The sequence below is a fragment of the Schistocerca nitens genome, chromosome 5, assembly GCF_023898315.1.
Source record: "Schistocerca nitens isolate TAMUIC-IGC-003100 chromosome 5, iqSchNite1.1, whole genome shotgun sequence".
Lineage (NCBI taxonomy): Eukaryota > Metazoa > Arthropoda > Insecta > Orthoptera > Acrididae > Schistocerca > Schistocerca nitens.
In genome coordinates, this window is record NC_064618.1 from 370,597,924 (window position 1) to 370,622,283 (window position 24,360).

The 24,360-nt window shown below is 39.4% G+C and overlaps 1 protein-coding gene across 4 annotated transcripts in view; it reads left to right on the forward strand.

The window, feature by feature from the left end:
- The window catches only part of LOC126259718 (DNA-directed RNA polymerase III subunit RPC6), a 69,423-nt gene that overhangs the window by 37,854 nt on the left and 7,209 nt on the right, over nt 1-24,360 (forward strand). For all 4 annotated transcript variants that reach the window (XM_049956693.1, XM_049956694.1, XM_049956695.1 and 1 more), the window contains 3 exons: nt 1,424-1,672; nt 2,671-2,922; nt 24,020-24,181. In XM_049956693.1, coding sequence (XP_049812650.1) covers nt 1,424-1,672; nt 2,671-2,922; nt 24,020-24,181 — 663 coding nt within the window. The remainder of the gene's footprint in view (nt 1-1,423; nt 1,673-2,670; nt 2,923-24,019; nt 24,182-24,360) is intronic.

Here is a 24,360-nt window from a genome sequence, read left to right on the forward strand (position 1 = left end):
GGCAGTGGCCATTTATTCTAGTTGGCAGCTGATTGGTTGTCATACCAATGTAAAACACTGTGCAGTGGTTGCAACAGAGCTGGTATATAACAGCTGCCTGACCTCTGATGGAGTAGGATAAATCTGTGACGGAACTGGAGAAGGTGGTGCTGGGTGGGTGGATTGGGCTCTTCTGAAACCAGTGCACAGTGTTTTTCATTGGTATGACAACCAAACAGCTGTCAAGTAGAATGAATGACTACTGCCAAACCCTTGACAAAAACAAGGTCAACCACCCAGTGCCACAACATACAGCAGGGCACAACATGCGAGATTTCAATGGCTGCCTCACAATATGTACCATCTGGATCCTCCACACCACCACCAGCTTCTCTGAGCTGCACAGATGGGAGCTCTCCTTACAGTGCATCCTCTGCCCCCTAACCTTCCTGGCCTAAATCTAACTCGTTGCCCCCCCCCCCCCCCCCCCCGCTCCCAAAATCTGTGTCCCCACATCAGCTAGTTGCATGCTATTATCTCAAGCCCTAGTCTATGAAATCACGTGCCCAGCCGTCTGCCATCTGCCCCCTGTACCTGCACCTCTAGTTAGCCTCCAGATGGTGCCCCACTTTTCTGCAAGCCGCTAGACGCTAACCTCCAACCCTCTCCCTGCCTCCCCCCTCTCTACATCCCTCACCCTACCTCACCCCAGTTCACTTAGTGTGGGGTGGGAAAGAGGTGGCTGTCGACAGAGCACAATGTATGGAGACAGACGTGTGTGTGTGTGTGTGTGTGTGTGTGTGTGTGTGTGTGTGTGCGTGCGTGCGTGTGCATGCTTTTCCTACAAGCTTGAAAAAGGAAGTGCATTCTGAAAGCTAACCAAACTTTGTACCTTTTATTTGGGTACCTATAGATGATGCAGCACTTCTGCCTTTCAGTGAGTCATCTACTTTAAACACACACATTCAGAAGCGCAAGCACACCTTACACACACACACACACACACACACACACACACACACACACACACACGACAGCGTGTGTTTTTCTTTTCTGATGAAGGCATTGGCCGAAAGCTTCATATGTAACACTCTTTTCATTGTGCTTGCCAGCAACTCGGAATGTGTCATCTTTACAGTGAGTAGCAATCTACTCTTTCCATAATTGATATTTTGCTATTGTAGGCAATTAACTATTTTTTACTGAAAGCCGATGTCGTTGGTGAGCTTTCTTGGCAGCACATTCTTGTTCTCTTTTCAAACAGTGCAAATTGCTATATTTTAACTTGTTTTACTTTAATTATTTATCTTCAGAAAGTGTTCAGTTGTTAAAATAAAATGTCGGACGCTAATTTAAGAAATTTGTAGGATTGACAAATTCTCTTCTTACCTTATATCCCTAGAACTATATTAACATTTTTGGTATGGCTTCCATTTTTTTCTAGGGATTTTTTGATCTCTTCAATCAAAAAGGAACACTACTGTACAAATTCAAAGACCCGTCAAAAAATCAGAATGTTAAAGGTGCTGACAATGAAGAAAAAGTGGTTTACAGAATCATTGAAGAGGCTGGAAACAAAGGAATCTGGATCAGAGATATAAGACATAAATCCAATTTGATACTCACACAGCTTAATAAGATATTGAAAAACCTGGAAAATAAGAAACTAATCAAAGCTGTGAAATCGGTATCTGTAAGTAAAATACTTGTTTCTCACATAATAAAAGTGCTATTTTGCTAAATCAAATCATGTATCTGGTACCCATTTTTATCTTTACGGAGACTTGGTTTCAAACTTGTGACTTCTCTCTAGATTAGGAATGGTCCATCTTTGTTGACACATGGGTCTGATTCACATTTTTACTTATGGTCGTGGGCCGTCTCATCATGACATAACAGAAATACTACTAGCACATAAAGTCAAAAGTACAGAGTCCATGATGTTAATGTTGATGGAGTAATGCAACTGTTATGAATGAATCCCTTTCTTGACATGTCATGTCAACAAACTATGCAACAAAACATGTGTTTTTGAGAGTACTCATTTTATTTTTACCCAGAATTTCTTCCATTGGCTGGTTTGAAGCCAGTTGTGTGCCAGATGTAATCCATGGGCTGCCAGTTGCCCACCTGTGCTATAGATCATAAGCATGTATGTTTCTGCCAACTTACTTTTGCTGTCTGTTAAACTTTACCAATCTGAACACAAGTTTTGTTTATGCATCTCTATGGATTTTAAGTGTTTATTTAGAGAAATATTACATTGTCATAATTGCATCATAAAGTTCATCCATGATTTTATTGCCCCTCTTGATTGTAAAACTTCTTTCTTCCCATTTAGTATATATAGATTTCTCTTTGCTGTGTGTAAGAATGAAACTAGGCCCTGCACACTACCTGTTCTTTGGTGGCTTTATTACTCACTAAAGGATTTGAAAGAATGACAACAAAGTTTAATTTTCATTACTTCATTAAGCTGATGCAGCAGCATTATTTTGATGACTTGTCATTTGTGGGGAAAACTTTTTTAAAATTCTTGATGAGTAGAATGAAAAAAGTTACATATACATTGTGGTGGAACATCTGGAACTGCTTGGATATTATTTATCTTGTTGAAGTTAATGTGTATCTTCATGTCTCTTTCAATTTCTGCTATTCATTGTAATGAGTATCGGAAATTAATTTTTTCAGGCAAGCAAGAAAAAAGTTTATATGCTTTATAATCTGGAGCCAGATCGTTCAGTCACAGGTGGAGCCTGGTATTGTGATCAGGATTTTGAAGCAGAGTTCGTTGATGTGCTAAATCAGCAGTGCTATAGGTTTTTGTTAACCAAGACTGAAGCTGCAAAGGAATGCAAAGGAGGGCCAATAGCAGCAAGAAATATTTCGTATGCTTCATCAAAGGATGTATGGAAATATATAAATGACCTGGGCATCAGCAAAGTAAGTTCATCATGCTTTCTCAGCAGAGATTTTTATTAGTTGATAGGTGTAATGGGGGTCAACTATTTCCAGGAGTCATATACATGGTAATGTAGCATTGTTTTTGCAGAAACTATTCACATGTATGAAATTTTCTCAGAGAAGATTCATCCAGGCCTTTAGTGAATCTTGAAATGTTCATTCACTTTCCATATTTGAAGGTGAAGTCCACCAGTAAACAACATGGTCTTTTCTAAGGCCATTGTAAATGTAATTGTTTAGGTGATGGTAATCATTATAGAGAACTCTTCAAAAATTTTCACTTTATCACTTATTTAGTTCTGGCTATCCAGTTAGTGAAAAGGGTAACCATTTATGCAGAAAGGGGTTGTCACAAATAAGTCTTTTAAAAATATGAAGTTATATAATAGTTTAAAGTTGTTTTGGACATAAGGGTAAGCAGTCCATTGTTCATATCTACAGCTATGGATTCAAGAAGCACATAGAGTAGCTGACCAGGACCATTTCAGAGCTTCAGTTATTTTTATCAGAAATTTTGAGATGGAAATTTTGTTTTTGTTTACTACGACATACACACAGAGACCACAGTAATCAACAGAAAGTACAAAATTTGGAACAGGATGTGTAGGTTTATTTAATATTATGGAGGAGGGTGGATGAAAATTGAAAAAGTTGTTGTTTAGAGTGTTGAATAAAATAATTTATGTATGAAATGTCATCACCACTGACTTATGGCAAAGATAAAGAAAATCAAATCAAATGGAGGAACTAAAAAGCTCTACTACAGTTCCTTCTGTCATCTGCTTTTCATCACCCTGGCAGGAGACAGGAAAAAGAAAATACTCACTGATCAATAATTCCAAAATGCAAACAAACTTCTCTTTCTCCATAACAATACAAGGCCTCACACAAGTTTGCACACCAGTCCGCATGCCTGAGAGGCACTCAGGAAACTTAATTGGACTGTTCTCCCTCATCTCCCCCTACAGCCTGGATCTTGCACCTTCAGACTACCATCTGTGTGACTCAATGAGAGAAGCACTGCAATTGATGATGCAAAGGTTATTGATACAGCAAGATGATGGCTCTGACATAGACTAGTAAGGTGGTACCATGCTGGCGACAGTCCCTTGCAATAAGGTGGCATAAGGTCATTGCATTGAACAGAGATTATGTTGAAAAATAGGGTTTGTAGCCAAAAGAATGGAGAATAATATGATGTATTGGAATCCTGAACAAAACCATCTTGCATTCAGAAAAACAATGTGTTGTATTATTTATTGAACACCTCTCATAAGCAACCACTCACATTACTTGATCCTCTTTTCTTATCAGATGTAACCTAGCAGGTCTTTTTAGGTTAGCTGTAATTTTCTACAAAATTTTTGCACCTACTTACATAGTATCTCAAGGTGATGGAATGGATTACATTTGGCTGAATTATTACTCCTCGGTTATGTCTGCAAGGAGTATAGGCATTTTTGTTATTCATTAGTTACTGCACGAAACATGACCAAAAATACACAACAAAACTGCATCTTTCTTTCAGAAGTCTGACAGATTATTATTTTGTCTAATTTCAAAAAACCTCTGCTATTCCTCTGTGCACAATATCATATAAATTAAGAAAATTGTTTATTGAATTTAGATAAAATTTGCAGACTGCAGGACTTCTGTCATGGACACAACTCATTTTGGACAGCGCAACTTTTAACTTCTCAGGTGTGGGCCTTAATGATGACTGAATTTGTTAAAAAAAACTCAGAAAATGTTGTCCAAGAATGAATAAATGATGCATAAATGTATGTTTTTTTGCTTTATTAGATCAAATGAAATTGTAAAAGTCACTTATTTTATATGCTGACTAGAAGAATGGGCCTTTCTATGAACCAAACAGTCAGGTTCATGAGTTTCGTTTTTGATCAAAAACTAAAGTGGTGACTGCACTTGAGAAACATTAAAGTAAGGTGACTTAAAGTGTCAGACATTTCAAAGTGTCTTTGCAGAAATGTCTGTGGCACAAACAGATCCTGTCTACAACAGTTCTGTAAAGCATTCATTGGTTCTTTCTAGGGTATGGGTGTACCATGTACATCTCAGCGTGACAGAAAAAGTTCTACTCTAGCATTTGCAGTGAAGCTAGTAAGCCACCACTTATTATGTGACTGCAACTCCTGACCGTGCACCATATTTTAAAACCAAGCGGACCAAAATGTCTCCAGCATCCATAACATTGCTCAGCTACGAACAGACAGACAGTACCACAAATTTGCAGCAAGCAGGCGCTTTGATAGATACTGTAAGTTCCTCAGTTATTTGAAAGATTTTTATGAACTGTTCATTTGCTTCACCTTTGATTTGGCATCAGACTGTTTGGAACCACATATCACTATAATAACTTTCAGAAATGTGTACCTGTGTGACACTTTGTGTCTGAATCTGCTACTACCTATCTTCGATATTACTGAACCACTGAACATATTACCAGGGCCGGATCTAGGAGTTCTACGAAGGGGGCAAGCTTAAATTTTCCACACCTTCTTTCGCCCCTACTCATAAAAATCAAAAATGTTTTAGAGTAATTTGGGTAATATATTTCAAAATAAATGTCAGTATCTGACAACATTAACTTATTTTATTAAATAAATTAAGGTCAAAGAAAACAAACAGAAACAATTTTAAAATATACAAGAATATACCATAATAATCAGTCTGCAATAATCAATCTAAAACTTTGCTTTCCGAGCTTTTTTGGCTACAAAAACATTTGATATCATCATAGTTTATGGAAATAGCTTGTTTGTGCTCTATGGAGATTATACTGAGATTTGTTAATCTTTGTTGAGCAGTCATGCTCCTCAAATGATCTTTAATGAGTTTCAGCTTGCTGGAACTTCTTTCTCCAGAGGAAACAGGAACTGGTATGGTAAGGAATATTCTTAATGTTGGGATAGCCCTCTACCAATTTATTTTCATAAATCAAATGTAATGTGGATGATGCAGTGGCATTTTGAAGTGTCTCTATATTACTAGGGCATGGTGTTTGAAATTTTCAATTTAAAAAATAAATTCTTTCTTGTTTAGATCTTCTGCGTGGATATCAGACAGTTCTGCTACTGTGGTTTTTAAGTCCTCCACTTCCATTTCTTGAATTTGGACTCCACACAGAAAACTAAATTTTGCACTAATGTCCTCCAGTGCAGTAAACCGGGTACTCAGCTCCATTATTACTCTGTCAAATCTTCCTGTGAATGTTTGGATACTTCATCCTCACAAAGCTCATTGGTCATTTTTTTCTTTCTTCTGAACCTTTTTTCTGGGAATACCATTGATACCTCATTATCTTCAAGCACTTTGGCCTCAGAAATATCTTCAGAGTTACAAGAGTCTCTGGAAGTTTTCAGAAAGTTCAAAAGGACTTGAATGTTTCAAACAGCTTTATCAATTGTAAGGTATTCTCTTTGCAGAAACTGATTAACATGATCTTTTTTCTTTCTTTCTTTCTTTCTTTTCTTCTTCTTCTTCTTCTTCTTCTTCCAGTATTGCATACCAGAAACAAGTTACGGCAATAAATTTGAGTTTTCTCATTTTTTTTTTAAAAAAAACTAGACCTTACCTCTGTTTTTGTTTATGGTGTTAAGAATTTATAAGTGTTGTGATCCCGGTGCGTATTTCACCACACATGCCATCTGCATTGTTCCCCCAGTTACCAGTTTTTCAGAACTCCACAGGTGAAAATTAGCTCTACAATGTGGCCATAGTTCTTGCCCCCGCTTGGCCCCAATTTATGTTAATTTTTCCCATCTCGGCATTTCTTCACAGGAACTGCTCCTTTCTTCACTCCATTTTAATTTTTTTGTATCATTCATTTTCTGACCTGTCAATTTTTCGCCATCCCCCTGCCACCTTTGTTACACACAGTGAACTTAGCTTCCAACTCTTATTAACTTGTGCATAATGTTTTAGCAGTAATCTCTGTCTTGCGTATTACCCTGTCTTCCACCATTAAGCTCTCAGATTTTCAAATCTCATGTGGTGCAGTCCCCAACAACCAGTGTTTCCTTCTCATCTCGTCTGGTACATCTTCCCTGACGAGGGTTCTGGGTGACTTACCCAAACTCTAACCCCTTCCATAACCTCTCTGGTTCTTTTTCTTTACCCCTCTTCCTTCCCCTTCGACCCTTCTGCTGAAAGGAGGAGCCACTTGCATACGTAAAACCTTTTTTATGTGTGTGTTCTCCTGCTGCTATTTGGTGAGTAGATTCTTTTATCTATCCAATTACATTATATTGCCAAATACTGATTATTTCTGTTGTTACAGTTTGTATTGTATTTCATATTCTTATGTTGAAATGAATAGAAACTAACATATATTCACTGTCAATGAAATTGTTCTTAAGTTGCAGATAGGATTAAAGTTAGCCGGCATTCTGCCATTTGTGAACTACGTTAATAGTAACCAGAACTTCTAAGAACTGTTCTCCATGACACATTGTGTTGTTAGAAAAACTGTGCACCCATTGCATGTCATCAGTTATGACTATAAAGGAAATTGGCTAGCTGCAGTAAATACAGTTTTTGTGTGTTTTGAATAGGGAGCTGGAATTCTAGCATCTGTTTTTGGCAAAATTCACATCTACTAGGTGTATCCAGAAATTAATATTTCTAGTGTTGTTTCCTTTAAAGTAGATGTATTTAGCAGGGAAAATTGCACATGCACAACAGATCTGCCTGGTGGCAATACTGTGGCATCTGTGCCCTGAAGTGGCATCTCTTATTCGTTCTGCCACCGGCTACTGGGTTTGATCTGTGATAAGGTTTCTTAATGCACAAAACATAATACCCATCGAATTTCATTGTCAGATCTATGGGCCAATATCATGAGCAAATAGATGGTGCATTGCCGGTGTAGGCTTTTTTCAGAAGGTTGTCGTAGTGTCCATGATGAAGAGCCCATTGGGCAACCATCCCTCATCAATGATCACCTGATAGAGCTGTTGTGGCAGAACTGTTGGAGAACTGTTGCTTCATGATTATGGAGCTCAGCAGCCATTTTCTGCAGAAGTCGTGATCCTTGTTGTTTGAAATTGTCACTAAGCACCTGCTGTTCAAGAAATTGTGTGCCAGGTGGATGCAAAAGATCTGACACTCGAGCATGAAATGAAACTTTTTGGAGCAGCACTGACATTTCTGCAGTGGTATCATGATGATGGCGATGAGTTTCTCGAGGATCATCACAGGCGATGAGACATGGATTTCTCACTTGCCCCTAAAAAACAAGCAGCAGTCAATGCAGTGGCGTCACAGTGGATCTGTGGTCAAGACGAAATTCAAACAGACTGTGTCAGTACAGAAAGTGATGTGCACAGTGTTCTGGAACAGGAAGGGCATTCTGATCATTGACTTTCTACCCATAGGTGAAACAGTGAACACTGACTGTTATTGTGAAACGATGCAGAAACTCTGATATGCCACTCAGAAAAAGAAGTGTGGAATTCTTACTGCAGGTGGTGTGCTGCTGTATGTCAGTGCTCATTCCCATACAGCTTGGTGCTCAGCAACTGTTTTGCAGAAGTTCAGTTGGGAGCTGTTTGACAATCCAGCATACAGTCCCGATCTTGCTCCCAGTGGTTTCCATCTTTTCTTGCACCTCAAGAAATTCCTGTCCTCCGACCAGTATTTTGACAGTGACAAAGAGCTGAAGACGAATGTCACACTGGTTCCATTCTCAGGGGACAGACATTTATGAACAGGAATAAAAAAGTTGATCCCATAATATGATAAGTGTCTCAATTCTTCTGGTGACTATGTCAAGAAATAGCTCAAACATTGCTGTACCTGTCGCCAATACAATTTTCCACGTAAATATGTTGTTTTCGTTTTAGAAAAATAGGGAAACTTACTTTCTGGATGTGATTTATATTTCGGGCAGATTTCATTTTTATATTTGGCAAAATGATTAGACACACAGATTTAAAAGGTTATCATGTAACACGCCTGAAGATGAAGCATTAGATTGACTGTTAAAAAAAAGTGCTGATTGTGGACGTTTTTGTCTGGAGTGTTTATTTTTGGAAAAACTTCCACAGTTTCTTCCAAAATGGTCTTTACTTGTTTTCTTCTTTTGGCTCTATTTAAGCTTTCAACAAATGATTGTTTATGTCTGAGAAGCTGTGGCATTTTCCCACTGGCTAACAGAATGCTTCTCTGATTTAAGGTGTTTCTTGACTCTTTTTTTTTTTCTTTCCCCACACAATTCTATGATTAAAAAGTCTGCAGAATATAGAGTTCAACCTTTCATGTGCACTCACAGCCATGCAGCCCATATGTGAGAATGCTACAGATAGAACCAACAAGGTACTTAGTATAGAATTAGAATGGAAAATAACTCTATTCGCATGTTAAGGGAAGACTTTCAGTGTGGTCAAAATACTTTGACTGGTTTTGTTTCCAGTTTGTATAGTGCAGAGTGCAGATACTATAAACTGGCAGTCGGCTGTGAGCATAAACAAACTAGAATTACAACTGCCAGAGGGGTGAGGTGTAGTGCGGGAGAACAAGCCTCGCCGCCCATTTCAGGGCAGTCAGTCTATACCCATGTTATGTGTTCTGCAAAAGCAGAAATTACTTTTGTTGATAGCTATCATCTATCCCATTTGCTGTTGTGAGGGTGGTAATTGATCTCCCTGATGGACCAAAATTAGTCTCTGCACTCATTTCAGAATGAGAAAGAAAACAACAATCAGTGCACAACACAAAGCATTTGTTAACAGCTACTGTGTAACTGCTTGCTGAAGTTGTCAGTGTCATAAATGATGTAGTTCAGGCCTGATCTCTACCATTATTTTGTCGCAGCTGCATTAAAAAACACCCACCCACCCACCCGCCCACCCACCCACCTAAACAGCCACGTTAAAGTGTCACATTATACCAACTTTTGAATTATAGCTTGCAAACAACAAATGTATGTGTCATTCCCCCCCCCCCCCCCCCCCCCACTCTTCCGCGTTAGTGCGCGCGCACGCACGCGCGCACGCGCGCACACACACACACACACACACACACACACACACACACACACACACACACACACACACACACAAAAGGTGCTGGGTTCCATGGTTGTATTATGCAGTGTGTATCTTATACAGATCATTCAACCGCACAGTTGGCGTGGCACTAGTGTATTAAGCACAATAATAAGCCATGTTTTACGCATGTATTATTTTGCAGAAACAATCTTACATACATTATCTTTCAAAATTGAGCTTTGCCATATTATGTGCAATGCCAGTAACTAAAAATGTATACATTTTTTATATTTGTATGCAAAAGAAAGTGGTATTGGGTAGGAATTTCTTCACAATCCCAGTGAAGGACAGTCCTATTTCAAGGGTTTAGTGACCCTGCCTACTTGAGCTCGTAGTTTGTTCTATTGTCTGATCAGGGATGGACCGTGACCTTACCACAGATACTAACCATTTCTACGTAGTACTTTGTTTTTCTTTGTATTTCCAAGTGACAGGGTGTGATGAAGCAAGCTGGGATATTTTTAATTTCCCTGTTTTGCCATCTGCCTCCTTAAAATTCGTTATTTTAGTTTTAACTAATTACCATTAATATATGTAAATATAATATGCATTTTCATAAAAGAGAAAGATTGGCCCTCAGTTTTAAAGAATTTAATACCAGATCTAATTTTGTGCTTAGTTTCAGGTATGTAATCGATTTTCTAATTTATTTTGACTATTCCTAGCTAGTATCGTTCATTATAGGGTGAAATCAGTAATTGTTTTGTAACTTAAATTATATTGTTGACATATAAACAAATATGAATTCTGTAATAATTGTAAACATTTGTAACACGAAATGCTAGTAATCTTAAAGTATTTATATGGCTCTATTCGAAAACATGTTAGCAAAGGCAGCCCTTAATTAATTCCAATGTAATTAACAGTTTTGTCCAAAGTATTGTTTGCATACTTATATTTGTTAATTTCATGATTTAAACAAATAATTCGACCTAACTCTTGCAGTAGAAGAAACTATTAAAAAGAACCAATTTTTCGATGTATTCAGTTAATTTAGTGAGTTAAGTTTTAATTGTAATTTCTGTAAATTTAACTTTAAACAATGTATAGATTCAATACCTATTATTGTGATGATATATAAGGGCCTGAGTTTTGGTCCTGAGACAGTCAGTCCACGGCCGAGTTTCAGACGAGGAACCTATGTTGTTTAGAACGACGACAATGCTTCAAATTAAGTGTGAAATAAGTGTTGTAATACCAATGACAGTGACATTGTCTGTTTCCATTCGTACCTGTGTATTCTTCAAGAACTGTGAACTGTAAACTGTGTGGTTAGGTTTTACTGCTCATAGATGTTCAACAGGAAACTATTGTAGCCGTATGTGGATGTTTGCCTGCAAACTATTAATGAAGCTTATGACAATTTTAAACAGTAGCGCACTGGCCATACATGTATAACTGTATTATTTGGGGATTGTGCAAAGTGAAAGTAAAAGTCAATGAACCGTAACTGTGCATCTGTTGCTACATTATTTACCATAGTCAGCGTCCAAATTACAAACCTCATTTTTCAACCAGTGTAGCAACGCAGTACGTCGACACCAAGAGCAACAAACGAAGAAATATAGCAGGCGGAACCGCTACAAGGGGAAGGCAAAAAGCAGCCACCCTACTGATTTGTTCTCGAGAAAACCCATCATTGATTTACCTGCCTTTAAACAGCCCAGAAATATAAACAATCCCCCAGTCAGTTCTTGCGGTGGGGTGGGGGACACAGCTGCAAAACCATGAATATTCAAAAGAATATACACAATATTGTGACGTGGAATGTACAAGGATTATGCCAAACTGAAAGATTACAGATTGTGGAAAGGGAATACCAGCGAACTGAAATCAGATGGGGTGTATTTTTCCCTCCTTTCCTGCTGTTGTTTATTTTGTAAGATTTGTGGTGGGTCTTATACCAGCACTAGCTGGAAGTTGTGTTCCTGGCTGATATAAAAGGGCAATATTTAGCCTACACCAATACACCATCAGATGAAAGTAGTATTACCTTTATCCTCTTGGTGGTCTGGATCCTTCCATGCCACCTCCCTGTCGATTCAATTGCAGTGAAGATCCCTGGAATGCTTTGTCAAGTTTTCTCTATTGTGCTACTAAATAAATACCACACTTCTCACAAACAGAGGTATATTTTACACAACATTTTCATTATTACTTTTCACAACACAACTAACAATTGCTATTATAATACTGCTCCCTTGAGTACATTCAAACGTCTGTACATGCATACTGTAGGACCCGAGAGAAAAAACCAGAAAAACGACTACCACTCTCCAATTGTTCATTATGCCCTTGTTGGTGTGTCATTTAATCCATGGCTTTTGGATTCAGGCACTTGCTGCACCATGGCACAAATGACTGCCGCATAACTAGTGGTTGTAATACTATTTTTACTGGCCCCCATCTTGCCAGCTCCACCACAGCTCTACATTCACTGCATACAAGAAAGGAAAAATACAGTTTCCTTTTCCCACTACATTTATACTTATTCAATTTACTCACGAGCATCTCTTGTCGACAGCTTTCCAATGGTGTGTTGGGATGTTTACAAGTACCCCGAAACATTACACAGAGTATTAGGATTAGCAGAGACACAATGAAAAGGCAAAGGCACTTTGAAAGAACTAATAGCGGGACAGTATATGCTTGTGGTAGATCAGATAACTCCACCAGTGGTGTTATCTTGTTAGTAGACAAGTGATTGAATACAAACCTGTCAGTGAGCAAATAATACTAGTGAAATTCAACACTAGATCTTGCAAGCTAAATGTGATACAGGCATGTGCACCTACTTAAACAGCTGATGATGGAGAGTTAAAAGAATTTTATGAGTCTTTCTAACTGCCTTGACTCAATATCCACAAAGGAGGTTACCATAGTGGAAGGAGATTTTAATGCTTAAGCAGAGAAGAGGAACTCATCAAACGAAGTACTTGGCTGTCATGGCTTAAGCAATAGAAATAATCATGAAAATCAACTTACTCAGTTCTGTGAGGTAAATAAGTTTCTTATAACCAACACCATCCACAAAGACTTTACACCTAGACCTCACCAGGTGGAACATGTCTTTTCAGGTTCACTGTTCCTTGATTGGCTTAGGATGGAATTGTCAATTAAAAACATTAATACTGCTCCTGCTGCCAACTGTATTTCTGACCATCAGCTTCTATATCTTACACCGAGAATAGTTGTTGTTGTTGTTGTTGTTGTTGTTGTTGTTGTGGTCTTCAGTCCTAAGACTGGTTTGATGCAGCTCTCCATGCTACTCTATCCTGTGCAAGCTTCTTCATCTCCCAGTAACTACTGCAACCTACATCCTTCTGAATCTGCCTAGTGTATTCATCTCTTGGTCTCCCTCTACGATTTTTACCTTCCACGCTGCCCTCCAATACTAAATTGGTGATCCCTTGATGCCTCAGAACATGTCCTAACAACCGATCCCTTCTTCTAGTCAAGTTGTGCAACAAATTTCTCTTCTCTCCAATTCTATTCAATACCTCCTCATTAGTTACGTGATCTACCGATCTAATCTTCAGCATTCTTCTGTAGCACCACATTTCAAAAGTTTCTATTCTCTTCTTGTTCAAACTATTTATCGTCCATGTTTCACTTCCATACATGGCTACACTCAATACAAATACTTTCAGCAACGACTTCCTGACACTTAAATCTATACTCGACGCTAACAAATTTCTCTTCTTCAGAAACGCTTTCCTTGCCATTGCCAGTCTACATTTTATATCCTCTCTACTTCGACCATCATCAGTTATTTTGCTCCCCAAATAGCAAAACTTCTTTACTATTTTAAGTGTCCCATTTCCTAATCTAATTCCCTCAGCATCACCCAATTTAATTCGACTACATTCCATTATCCTCGTTTTGCTTTTGTTGTTCATCTTATATCCTCCTTTCAAGACACTGTCCATTCTGTTCAACTGCTCTTCCAAGTCCTTTGCTGTTTCTGACAGAATTACAATGTCATCGGCTAACCTCAAAGTTTTTATTTCTTCTCCATAGGTTTTAATACCTACTCCAAATTTTTCTTTTGTTTCCTTCGCTGCTTGCTCAATATACAGATTGAATAACATCGGGGAGAGGCTACAACCCTGTCTCACTCTCTTCCTAACCACTGCTTCCCTTTCGTGTCCCTTGACTCTTATAACTGCCGTCTGGTTTCTGTACAAATTGTAAATAGCCTTTCTCTCCCTGTATATTACACCTGCCACCTTCAGAATTTGAAAGAGTGTATGCCTGTCAATGTTGTCAAAAGCTTTCTCTAAGTCTACAAATGCTAGAAACGTAGGTTTGCCTTTCCTTAATCTAGCTTCTATGATAAGTCGTAGGGTCGGTATTGCCTCACATGTACCAATATTTCTACGGAATCCAAACTGATCTTCCCCGAGGTCAGCTTCTACCAGTTTTTCCATTCGTCTGTAAAGAGTTCGCGTTAGTATTTGGCAGCTGTGACTTATTAAACCGATAGTTCGGTAATTTTCACATCTGTCAACACCTGCTTTCTTTGGGGTTGTAATTATTATATTCTTCTTGAAGTCTGAGGGAATTTCGCCTGTCTCATACATTTTGCTCACCAGATGGTAGAGTTTTGTCAGGACTGGCTCTCCCAAGGCTGGCTGTTTTTCTAATGTAATGTTGTCTTCTCCTGGTGCCTTGTTTCGACTCAAGTCTTTCAGTGCCCTGTCAAACTCTTCACGCATTATCGTATCTCCCATTTCATCTTCATCTACATCCTCTTCCATTTCCATAATATTGTCCTCAAGTACATCGCCCTTGTATAGACCCTCTATATACTCCTTCCACCTTTCTGCCTTCCCTTCTTTGCTTATAACTGGGTTTCCGTCTGAGCTCTTTATATTCATACAAGTGGTTCTCTTTTCTCCAAAGGTCTCTTTAATTTTCCTGTAGGCAGTATCTATCTTACCCCTGGTGAGATATGTCTCTACATCCTTACATTTGTCCTCTATCCATCCCTGCTTAGCCATTTTGCACCTCCTGTCGATCTCATTTTTGAGACGTCTGTATTCCTTTTTGCCTGCTTCATTTACTGCATTTTTATATTTTCTCCTTTCATCAATTAAGTTCAATATTTCTTCTGTTACCCAAGGATTTCTAGTAGCCCTCGTCTTTTTACCTGCTACATCCTCTGCTGCCTTCACTACTTCATCCCTCAAAGCTATCCATTCTTCTTCTATTGTATTTCTTTCCCCCATTCCTGTCAATTGTTCCCTTATGCTCTCCCTGAAACTCTGTACAACCTCTGGTTTAGTCAGTTTATCCAGGTCCCATCTCCTTAAATTGCCACCTTTTTGCAGTTTCTTCAGTTTTAATCTACAGTTCATAACCAATATATTGTGGTCATAGTCCACATCTGCTGCTGGAAATGTCTTAGAATTTAAAACCTGGTTCCTAAATCTCTATCTTACCATTATATAATCTATCTGAAACCTGTCAGTATCTCCAGGCTTCTTCCATGTATACAACCTTCTTTTATGATTCTTGAACCAAGTGTTAGCTATGATTAAGTTGTGCTCTGCGCAAAATTCTACCAGGCAGCTTCCTCTTTCATTTCTTCCCCCCAATCCATATTCACCTACTACGTTTCCTTCTCTCCCTTTTCCTACTACCGAATTCCAGTCACCCATGACTATCAAATTTTTGTCTCCCTTCACTATCTGAATAATTTATTTTATTTCATCATACATTTCTTCAATTTCTTCGTCATCTGCAGAGCTAGTTGACATATAAACTTGTACTGCTGTAGTAGGCGTGGGCTACGTGTCTATCTTGGCCACAATAATGCGTTCACTATGCTGTTTGTAGTAGCTTACCCGTACTCCTACTTTTTATTCATTATTAAACCTACTCCTGCATTACCCCTATTTGATTGTGTATTTATAACCCTGTATTGGCCTGACCAAAAGTCTTGTTCCTCCTGCCACCGAACTTCACTAATTCCCACTATATCTAATTTTAACCTATCCATTTCCCTTTTTAAATTTTCTAACCTACCTGCCCGATTAAGGGATCTGACATTCCATGCTCCAATCCGTAGAACACCAGTTTTCTTTCTCCTGATAACGATGTCCTCTTGTGTAGTCCCCGCCCGTAGATCCGAATGGGGGACTATTTTACCTCCGGAATATTTTACCCAAGAGGACGCCATCATCATTTAACCATACAGTAAAGCTGCATGCCCTCGGGAAAAATTACAGCCATAGTTTCCCCTTGCTTTCAGCCGTTCACAGTACCAGCACAGCAAGGCCGTTTTGGTTAGTGTTACAATGCCAAATCAGTCAATCATCCGGACTGTTGCCCCTGCAACTACTGAAAAGGCTGCTTCCCCTCTTCAGGAACCACACGTTTGTCTGGCCTCGCAACAGATACCCCTCCATTGTGGTTGCACCTACGGTTCGGCTATCGGAATCGCTGAGGCACGCAAGCCTCCCCACCAAAGGCAAGGTCCATGGTTCATGGGGGGGCACCAAGAATAAAACTTTCAAAATAAAGGAAGACCTCCAATTGCAAAAAGATTAAAGCAGAAGGCAGGAAATGAAATTTTTAGGCATCAAGTCTAAGAACACTTTAGACTGATCAGTCAGATAATATAACATCTGCAGAGAAATGGAATTTGCTGAAAGAGACATTAGTTGAAACAGTTGAAGAAATAGTCAAGGATTGCAAAAAAGTGAAGAATAAAAGGAACTGCCTTGCTAAAGAAACTACACTCCTGGAAATGGAAAAAAGAACACATTGACACCGGTGTGTCAGACCCACCATACTTGCTCCGGACACTGCGAGAGGGCTGTACAAGCAATGATCACACGCACGGCACAGCGGACACACCAGGAACCGCGGTGTTGGCCGTCGAATGGCGCTAGCTGCGCAGCATTTGTGCACCGCCGCCGTCAGTGTCAGCCAGTTTGCCGTGGCATACGGAGCTCCATCGCAGTCTTTAACACTGGTAGCATGCCGCGACAACGTGGACGTGATCCGTATGTGCAGTTGACGGACTTTGAGCAAGGGCGTATAGTGGGCATGCGGGAGGCCGGGTGGACGTACCGCCGAATTGCTCAACACGTGGGGCGTGAGGTCTCCACAGTACATCGATGTTGTCGCCAGTGGTCGGCGGAAGGTGCACGTGCCCATCGACCTGGGACCGGACCGCAGCGACGCACGGATGCACGCCAAGACCGTAGGATCCTACGCAGTGCCGTAGGGGACCGCACCGCCACTTCCCAGCAAATTAGGGACACTGTTGCTCCTGGGGTATCGGCGAGGACCATTCGCAACCGTCTCCATGAAGCTGGGCTACGGTCCTGCACACCGTTAGGCCGTCTTCCGCTCACGCCCCAACATCGTGCAGCCCGCCTCCAGTGGTGTCGCGACAGGCGTGAATGGAGGGACGAATGGAGACGTGTCGTCTTCAGCGATGAGAGTCGCTTCTGCCTTGGTGCCAATGATGGTCGTATGCGTGTTTGGCGCCGTGCAGGTGAGCGCCACAATCAGGACTGCATACGACCAAGGCACACAGGGCCAACACCCGGCATCATGGTGTGGGGAGCGATCTCCTACACTGGCCGTACACCACTGGTGATCGTCGAGGGGACACTGAATAGTGCACGGTACATCCAAACCGTCATCGAACCCATCGTTCTACCATTCCTAGACCGGCAAGGGAACTTGCTGTTCCAACAGGACAATGCACGTCCGCATGTATCCCGTGCCACCCAACGTGCTCTAGAAGGTGTAAGTCAACTACCCTGGCCAGCAAGATCTCCGGATCTGTCCCCCATTGAGCATGTTTGGGACTGGATGAAGCGTCGTCTCACGCGGTCTGCACGTCCAGCACGAACGCTGGTCCAACTGAGGCGCCAGGTGGAAATGGCATGGCAAGCCGTTCCACAGGACTACATCCAGCATCTCTACGATCGTCTCCATGGGAGAATAGCAGCCTGCATTGCTGCGAAAGGTGGATATACACTGTATTAGTGCCGACATTGTGCATGCTCTGTTGCCTGTGTCTATGTGCCTGTGGTTCTGTCAGTGTGATAATGTGATGTATCTGACCCCAGGAATGTGTCAATAAAGTTTCCCCTTCCCGGGACAATGAATTCACGGTGTTCTTATTTCAATTTCCAGGAGTGTATACTAATTATTGAGGACAGAAAAGCACTGAAGATGGGGATTACAAGGAACTCGCAGTACCACAAGTTAATACAGAGAAACTGCTGAAGAGACAAAAGTAATTGCATCAGGAAACATTGGAGAGAATTCAGCAATTCTGGGATTGAAATGAGACCAGGTGCGTGTTCAGTGAAGTAAAGTAACAAGATTGATCAAACCAAGAACATGGGTGGCAGAAGATGAAGGTGGCTCACCTCTAACCAACATAGAACTAGCTCTTGATTGATGAAGAATATACTACAACAGGTTGTAATAAATGAAAATGAAAAATTTGATAGTGCGAACATTTCACTAGAGAAGGAATCTAATGTCTTAAAACAAGAAGTCTGAAAAGCTATAGCTAAATTGAAAAGTAGCATAGCACCTAGACTTTACCTTATTGCTGCTGAAATTATCAAAGCATTTGGATATTTTGGTTTGGAAATCATGCACGAAATAGGTAACAAAATATGAAATAATGGGATGTGGATAGAGGACTGGACCATGAGAAAGGACACACACAGCATTGTGAGAACTATAGAACCATTTCATTAATTTCACATGCCAGCAAGATTCTTTATCCATGAATGCCTGAGAACCTACTTGGATAAAGAAATACCACCAGAGAAAGCTTGGTTCCTGCATAATAAAGAAACATGAGAGCAGATTCTCAATGTCAGACAGTTAATTGAAAAATGTATGGAATTAAATACCCCATTAGTTCTTTGTTTCTTGGACTATGGATAGGCTTTCGACTGTGTTCAGTGGAAAGAACTGTGGAGTGTACTAGCAGATATGGGCATTCCTGATGATTGTATTACCCTGGTCAGAGTTCTCTACATTGATAGTAAGGCAATAATCAGACTAGATAAAACTATTTCAGGTCTTTTTGAACTATGTAAAGGAGTTAGACAGCAGTGCATTCTGTCACCAGTTCTATTCAATGTCTATGGAGAGTATGTGTTGAGAAAAAGTCTTCATGGCTGGACTGGTGGGATCCGAATTGGAGGACGGAGAATCAGTTATTTATGAGTTGCTGATGACACCCCACTGTGCATAGAATCACATGTGGAAACGAAGGAACTACTGGTTAGAGTTAAGAGAGAAAGTGAGACACATGGATTGTCAATTAATAAGAAAAAATATCAAGACCAAGATCAAGATTGTGATAATTGACGGAGGTGAGTCACTACCAGCTACTGATGTACTATCAGTATGTAGAGAAGTTGATCACATTGTTTACCTGGGTTCAGTGGTTCAGAAATAGGGTAGGTCTTCAAAGGAAATATGATGTAGAATTGTTTAGTTATTGATTTATTTATTTATTTACACGTCTAGTTCCATAGGACCAAATTGATGAGCAAATTTCCAAGGTCATGGAACATGTCTGTACATGAAATTATAACATAAAAGTAATAACAGATAAAAACAAAATGTTTATGAACCCGAAAAAAGTCAGCCCATAAGTTTAAGTAAATGCAGTCAACAAAACAACAAGAATCAGCATAATTTTTAAAGGAACTCCTCGACAGAACAGAAGAAGTGACCCATGAGGAAACTCTTCAGTTTCGATTTGAAAGCACGTGGATTATTGCTAATATTGTTGAATTCGAGCTCAGCGTATTGAAAATGGATGCAGCAGTATACTGCACATCTTCCTGCACAAGAGTTAAGGAAGTCCGATCCAAATGCAGGTTTGATTTCTGCCAAGTATTAACTGAGTGAAAGCTGCTTATTCTTGGGAATAAGCTAATATTGTTAACAAGAAATGACCATAAGGAATATATATATTGATAGGCCACTGTCAAAATACCCAGACACGTGAACAGGGGTCGACAAGAGGTTTGTGAACTTACACCACTTATTGCCCAAACTGCCTGTTTCCGAGCCAAAAATATCATTTTAGAATGGGAAGAGTTACCCCAAAATATAATACCGTGCAACATAAGTGAATAAAAATAAGCAAAGTAGACTAATTTTCGTGTCGAACGATCACTTACTTCAGATACCGCTCAAATAGTAAAAATGGCAGCATTAAGTCTTTGAACAAGATCCTGAATGTGGGCTTTCCACGACAGTTTTCTGTCTGTCTGAACACCTGGAAATTTGAACTGTTGAGTTTCACTAATCATATGCCCATTCTGTGAAATTAAAACATCAGGTTTTGCTGAATTGTGTGTTAGATACTGTAAAAACTGAGTCTTTCTATGATTTTGCGTTAGTTTACTTTCTATAAGCCATGAACTTGGGTCGTGAACTGCACTATTTGAAACTGGGCCAGGGTTGCACACATCACCTTTTAGTACCAAGCTAGTGTCATCAGCAAACAGAAATATTTTAGAGCTATCCTTAATACTAGAGAGCACATCATTTACATAAATAAGGAACAGGAGTGGTCCCAACACTGGTTCCTGAGGCACCCCCCACTTGACTGCACCCCACTCAGACCCCACATCACAGCCATCTCAACATCGTGAATAATGACCTTTTGCTGCCTGTTGGTAAAGTAAGAGGTAAACCATTTGTGAGCTACTCCCCGTATTCCATAATGGTCCAACTCCTGTAGCAATATTTTTTGGTCAACACAATGAAACCCCTTATTTAAATCAAAAAATATACCTAGCATTCAAAACCTTTTGTTCAACCCATACATTCACAGAGAAAAGAGAATATAGCACTTTCAGTTGTTAAACGACTTCTAAAGCTGAACTGTACATTTGATAGAATAGAAATAAGTCTAAAATTGTCTATATTATCCTTTTCTCCCTTTTTATAAAGCTTCTTTACTACTGAGTACTTTAATCGTTCAGGAAACTGGCCATTCCTAAAGGAAAAATTACAAATATGGCTAAATACAGGGCTAACATGTGGAACACAGTACTTTAATATTCTGTTAGGCATTCCATCATATCCATGAGAGTCCTTAGTCGTCAGTGATTTAGTTATTGACTCAATCTCCCACTTGTCTGTATCACAGAGGAGTATGTCAGACATCAGTCTCAGAAAGGATTTTGCCAAGAAAGTTATAGGATTCCCTGTAGAAATTAAATTTTTATTTAATTCACCAGTGATGCTCAGGAAATGATTGCTAAATACTGTACATCTATCTGATTTATCAGTAACAGAAATATTTTTACTATGAACTGACTTTATATCATTGACCTTGTGCTGCCGACTAGACACTTCCTTCACAATTGACCATATGGTTTAAATTTCATCCTGTGAATTAGCTATTCTATTTGCATACCACATACTCTTTGCCTTCCTAATAACATTTTTAAGCACCTTACAATACTGTTTGTAATGGGCTACTGTAGCTTGATTGTGACTACTTCTAACATTTTGATATAATTCCCTCTTTGTTCTACATGATATCCTTATCCCGCTAGTCAGCCATCCAGGCTGCCTATTAGCCACCCAGGCTGCCTATTACTGTTTAGAACGTTCTAATGGAAAGCAACTCTCAAAGAGCATGACAAGTGTGTTAAGGAAAGCATTATATTTATCATCTGTGTTATCCGCTCTACAAACATCCTGCTGCTCTTGTTCCTTGACAAGGTTTAAAAAACTCTCCATTGCTGTTGGATTAACTTTCCTGCATAGTTTGTAATTATATGTGACATTTGTTTGACTACAAAAGCCTTTTAGTATTAAAATTTGTGCATCATGGTCTGAAAGGCCATTCACCCTTTTACTAACAGAATACCCATCTAGTAATGAAGAATGAATAAAAATATTATCTATGGCTGTGCTACTGTTCTCCTGCACCCTATTTGGAAAAAAACACAGTCTGCATCAGATCATATGAATTTAGGAGATCTACCAATATCCTTTTTCTTGCACCATCATATACAAAATTTATATTGAAGTCACCACATATAACTAGTTTTTGGTACTTCCTACAAAGTGAATCAAGAACCCTCTCTAGCTTGAGCAGAGACCCATAAACAACAACAATTAGAAGTTTAGTTTCACTAAATTCAACTGCCCCTGCACAACATTCAAATATCTTTTCAGTGCAGCTCCGTGATACGTCTATGGACTCAAACGGAATACTGTCTTTTACGTACATAGCCACCCCCACCCCAATCCCGCAAGCCACCCCACCCCCACCCCAATCCCGCAAGGGATTTACTGATCCAGGTGGTGAAGCAATGAAATGGCAGTGGGCAGAATATGTCATGAGATCAGATGACAAAGCCGGCCGCTGTGGCCGAGCGGTTCTAGGCGCTTCAGTCTGGAACCGTGCGACTGCTACGGCCACAGGTTCAAATCGTGCCTCAAGCATGGATGTGTGTGATGTCCATAGGTTAGTTACGTTTAAGTAGTTCTAAGTTCTGGAGGGCTGATGACCTCAGATGTTAAGTCCCATAGTGCTCAGAGCGATTTGAACCATTAGATGACAAATGGAGTAAACCTACTACAGAAGTAGTGCTTCTAGATGATAAAAGAAAGACAGTAAAAGAAAGAAGATGGTGAAATGAATTGGGAATGACTAGTTGTGGTTGGAGACTGATTTGTAGCATAGTCCAAGAAATTCTTTAGGTTGGGACCCAACAACTTATTTTCACTCAAAAAAATTACCTGTATTGATTTATGTTGTAAGCTTATGTCTTCTCTTAGAATTGAAGCACATCATGTTATTGAGAGGTCATTGCTTATGGAGAATCAGCTGCTGCTCTGCCGTCTTAATCACCCATCGCTGTGCACGGCATTTTTAAGCAGTGAATTCATTTTAACATGCACAGTAAAAAGGTTACTCACTTATTGTTTTATTTCTGCATTAAGACATTACAGAAACTGTAACACTGTTATAAAAAGAAATAGATAGGAATTTGTCTATGTGAATTTGTGTACTGCATGACCATGCGCAGTTGCACTCTGTGAGTTACATAAAACTGCTGTTCATGGATCTTGCTTGAGAAGTTTTAGTATCTTGCTTCAAGCAGCTTTTAATTGCCTTTAAATTTGAAGGATAAAGTGGAAGGCTATGGCAAACAATAGGTGGGGATTCAAGTGGCCGGGAGTGAGTAGACCACTTTTATTATGTTAAATTATATTTAAAAACACCTGTACTATACTTTGAAAAAATGTGAGCATGTGTTTTCATTATGTGGAAAACCAGCTAAGAGTATGATCCAAAGACATATTAATAAGGAAATGGAGCTTCAGAAATATTTCTGGATTGCTATCCTGATTCATTGCCGATGATTATTAATAGAACTGATTGTAATATTTGTTCAGAAATGACTGGTCTCTCATACCTTTTTACAAAATACGTGAAATAATAATAATAATAATAATATTAATAATAATAATTTACTGGGTTCTGCATGAATCATCAGCCAACGCAGCTGACAGTTCGACTAGTGATGAAATATGAAATCCAACATAGTGATCTCATTTGCTGGGTTTACTGTTCTATTATCATCACCACCACCACCATGTATTTTCTAAAAATACAACCCATGAGTGTGATGACTGTACATGTATTGATTTACACATTATGTTGTTGCCCCCTTGGTAAACAAATATGGATAGTGCATGTGGTGTTTAGTTGTAGCATCTCAAGTTTTCAAAACTTCCTTCTGCTGAATGAATATTAGGTTTGGGAATATTTTGTCCAAATTTTAAGGTATTTAGTTTTTACAGTTTAAAAAATTTGTGCATCATGGTTGTTAAATTTATCTCGTAAAGTAAAGTGACCAGCTGCAGGCCAAAGCATTTCTTACTGCTTAGGTAATACATAGCTTGTTAAATAAATGGCAGTATGAGAAGAGAGAAGTGTGCAATACAACAACATTGAAAATTTGTTTTCTTAGGTCCAATTATCAGTGGAAGATATGGAAACGATTTTGGATACTCTGTTATATGATGGAAAAGTTGAACGTTCGCTATCTGCTGAGGGAAATTTTCTATACAGAGCCATTAAAAGTTTGCTACCTCCACCAGGAACTGTGACTATGCCATGTGGAGTGTGCCCTGTAAGTACAAACTGCCAGTTTGTGAACAGAATGTTGTTGAACTGTCTTAATGTCATTAAGTGTGTATTAATGCTCCGTATAATGTGAATTAATGTATTTAAGCAATTGCAATTTTACTGTTAAACAGAAAAAGTAGGATGAGGATTCTGTTCTTAACTTCAGGAGTTTTTATTGCAGTT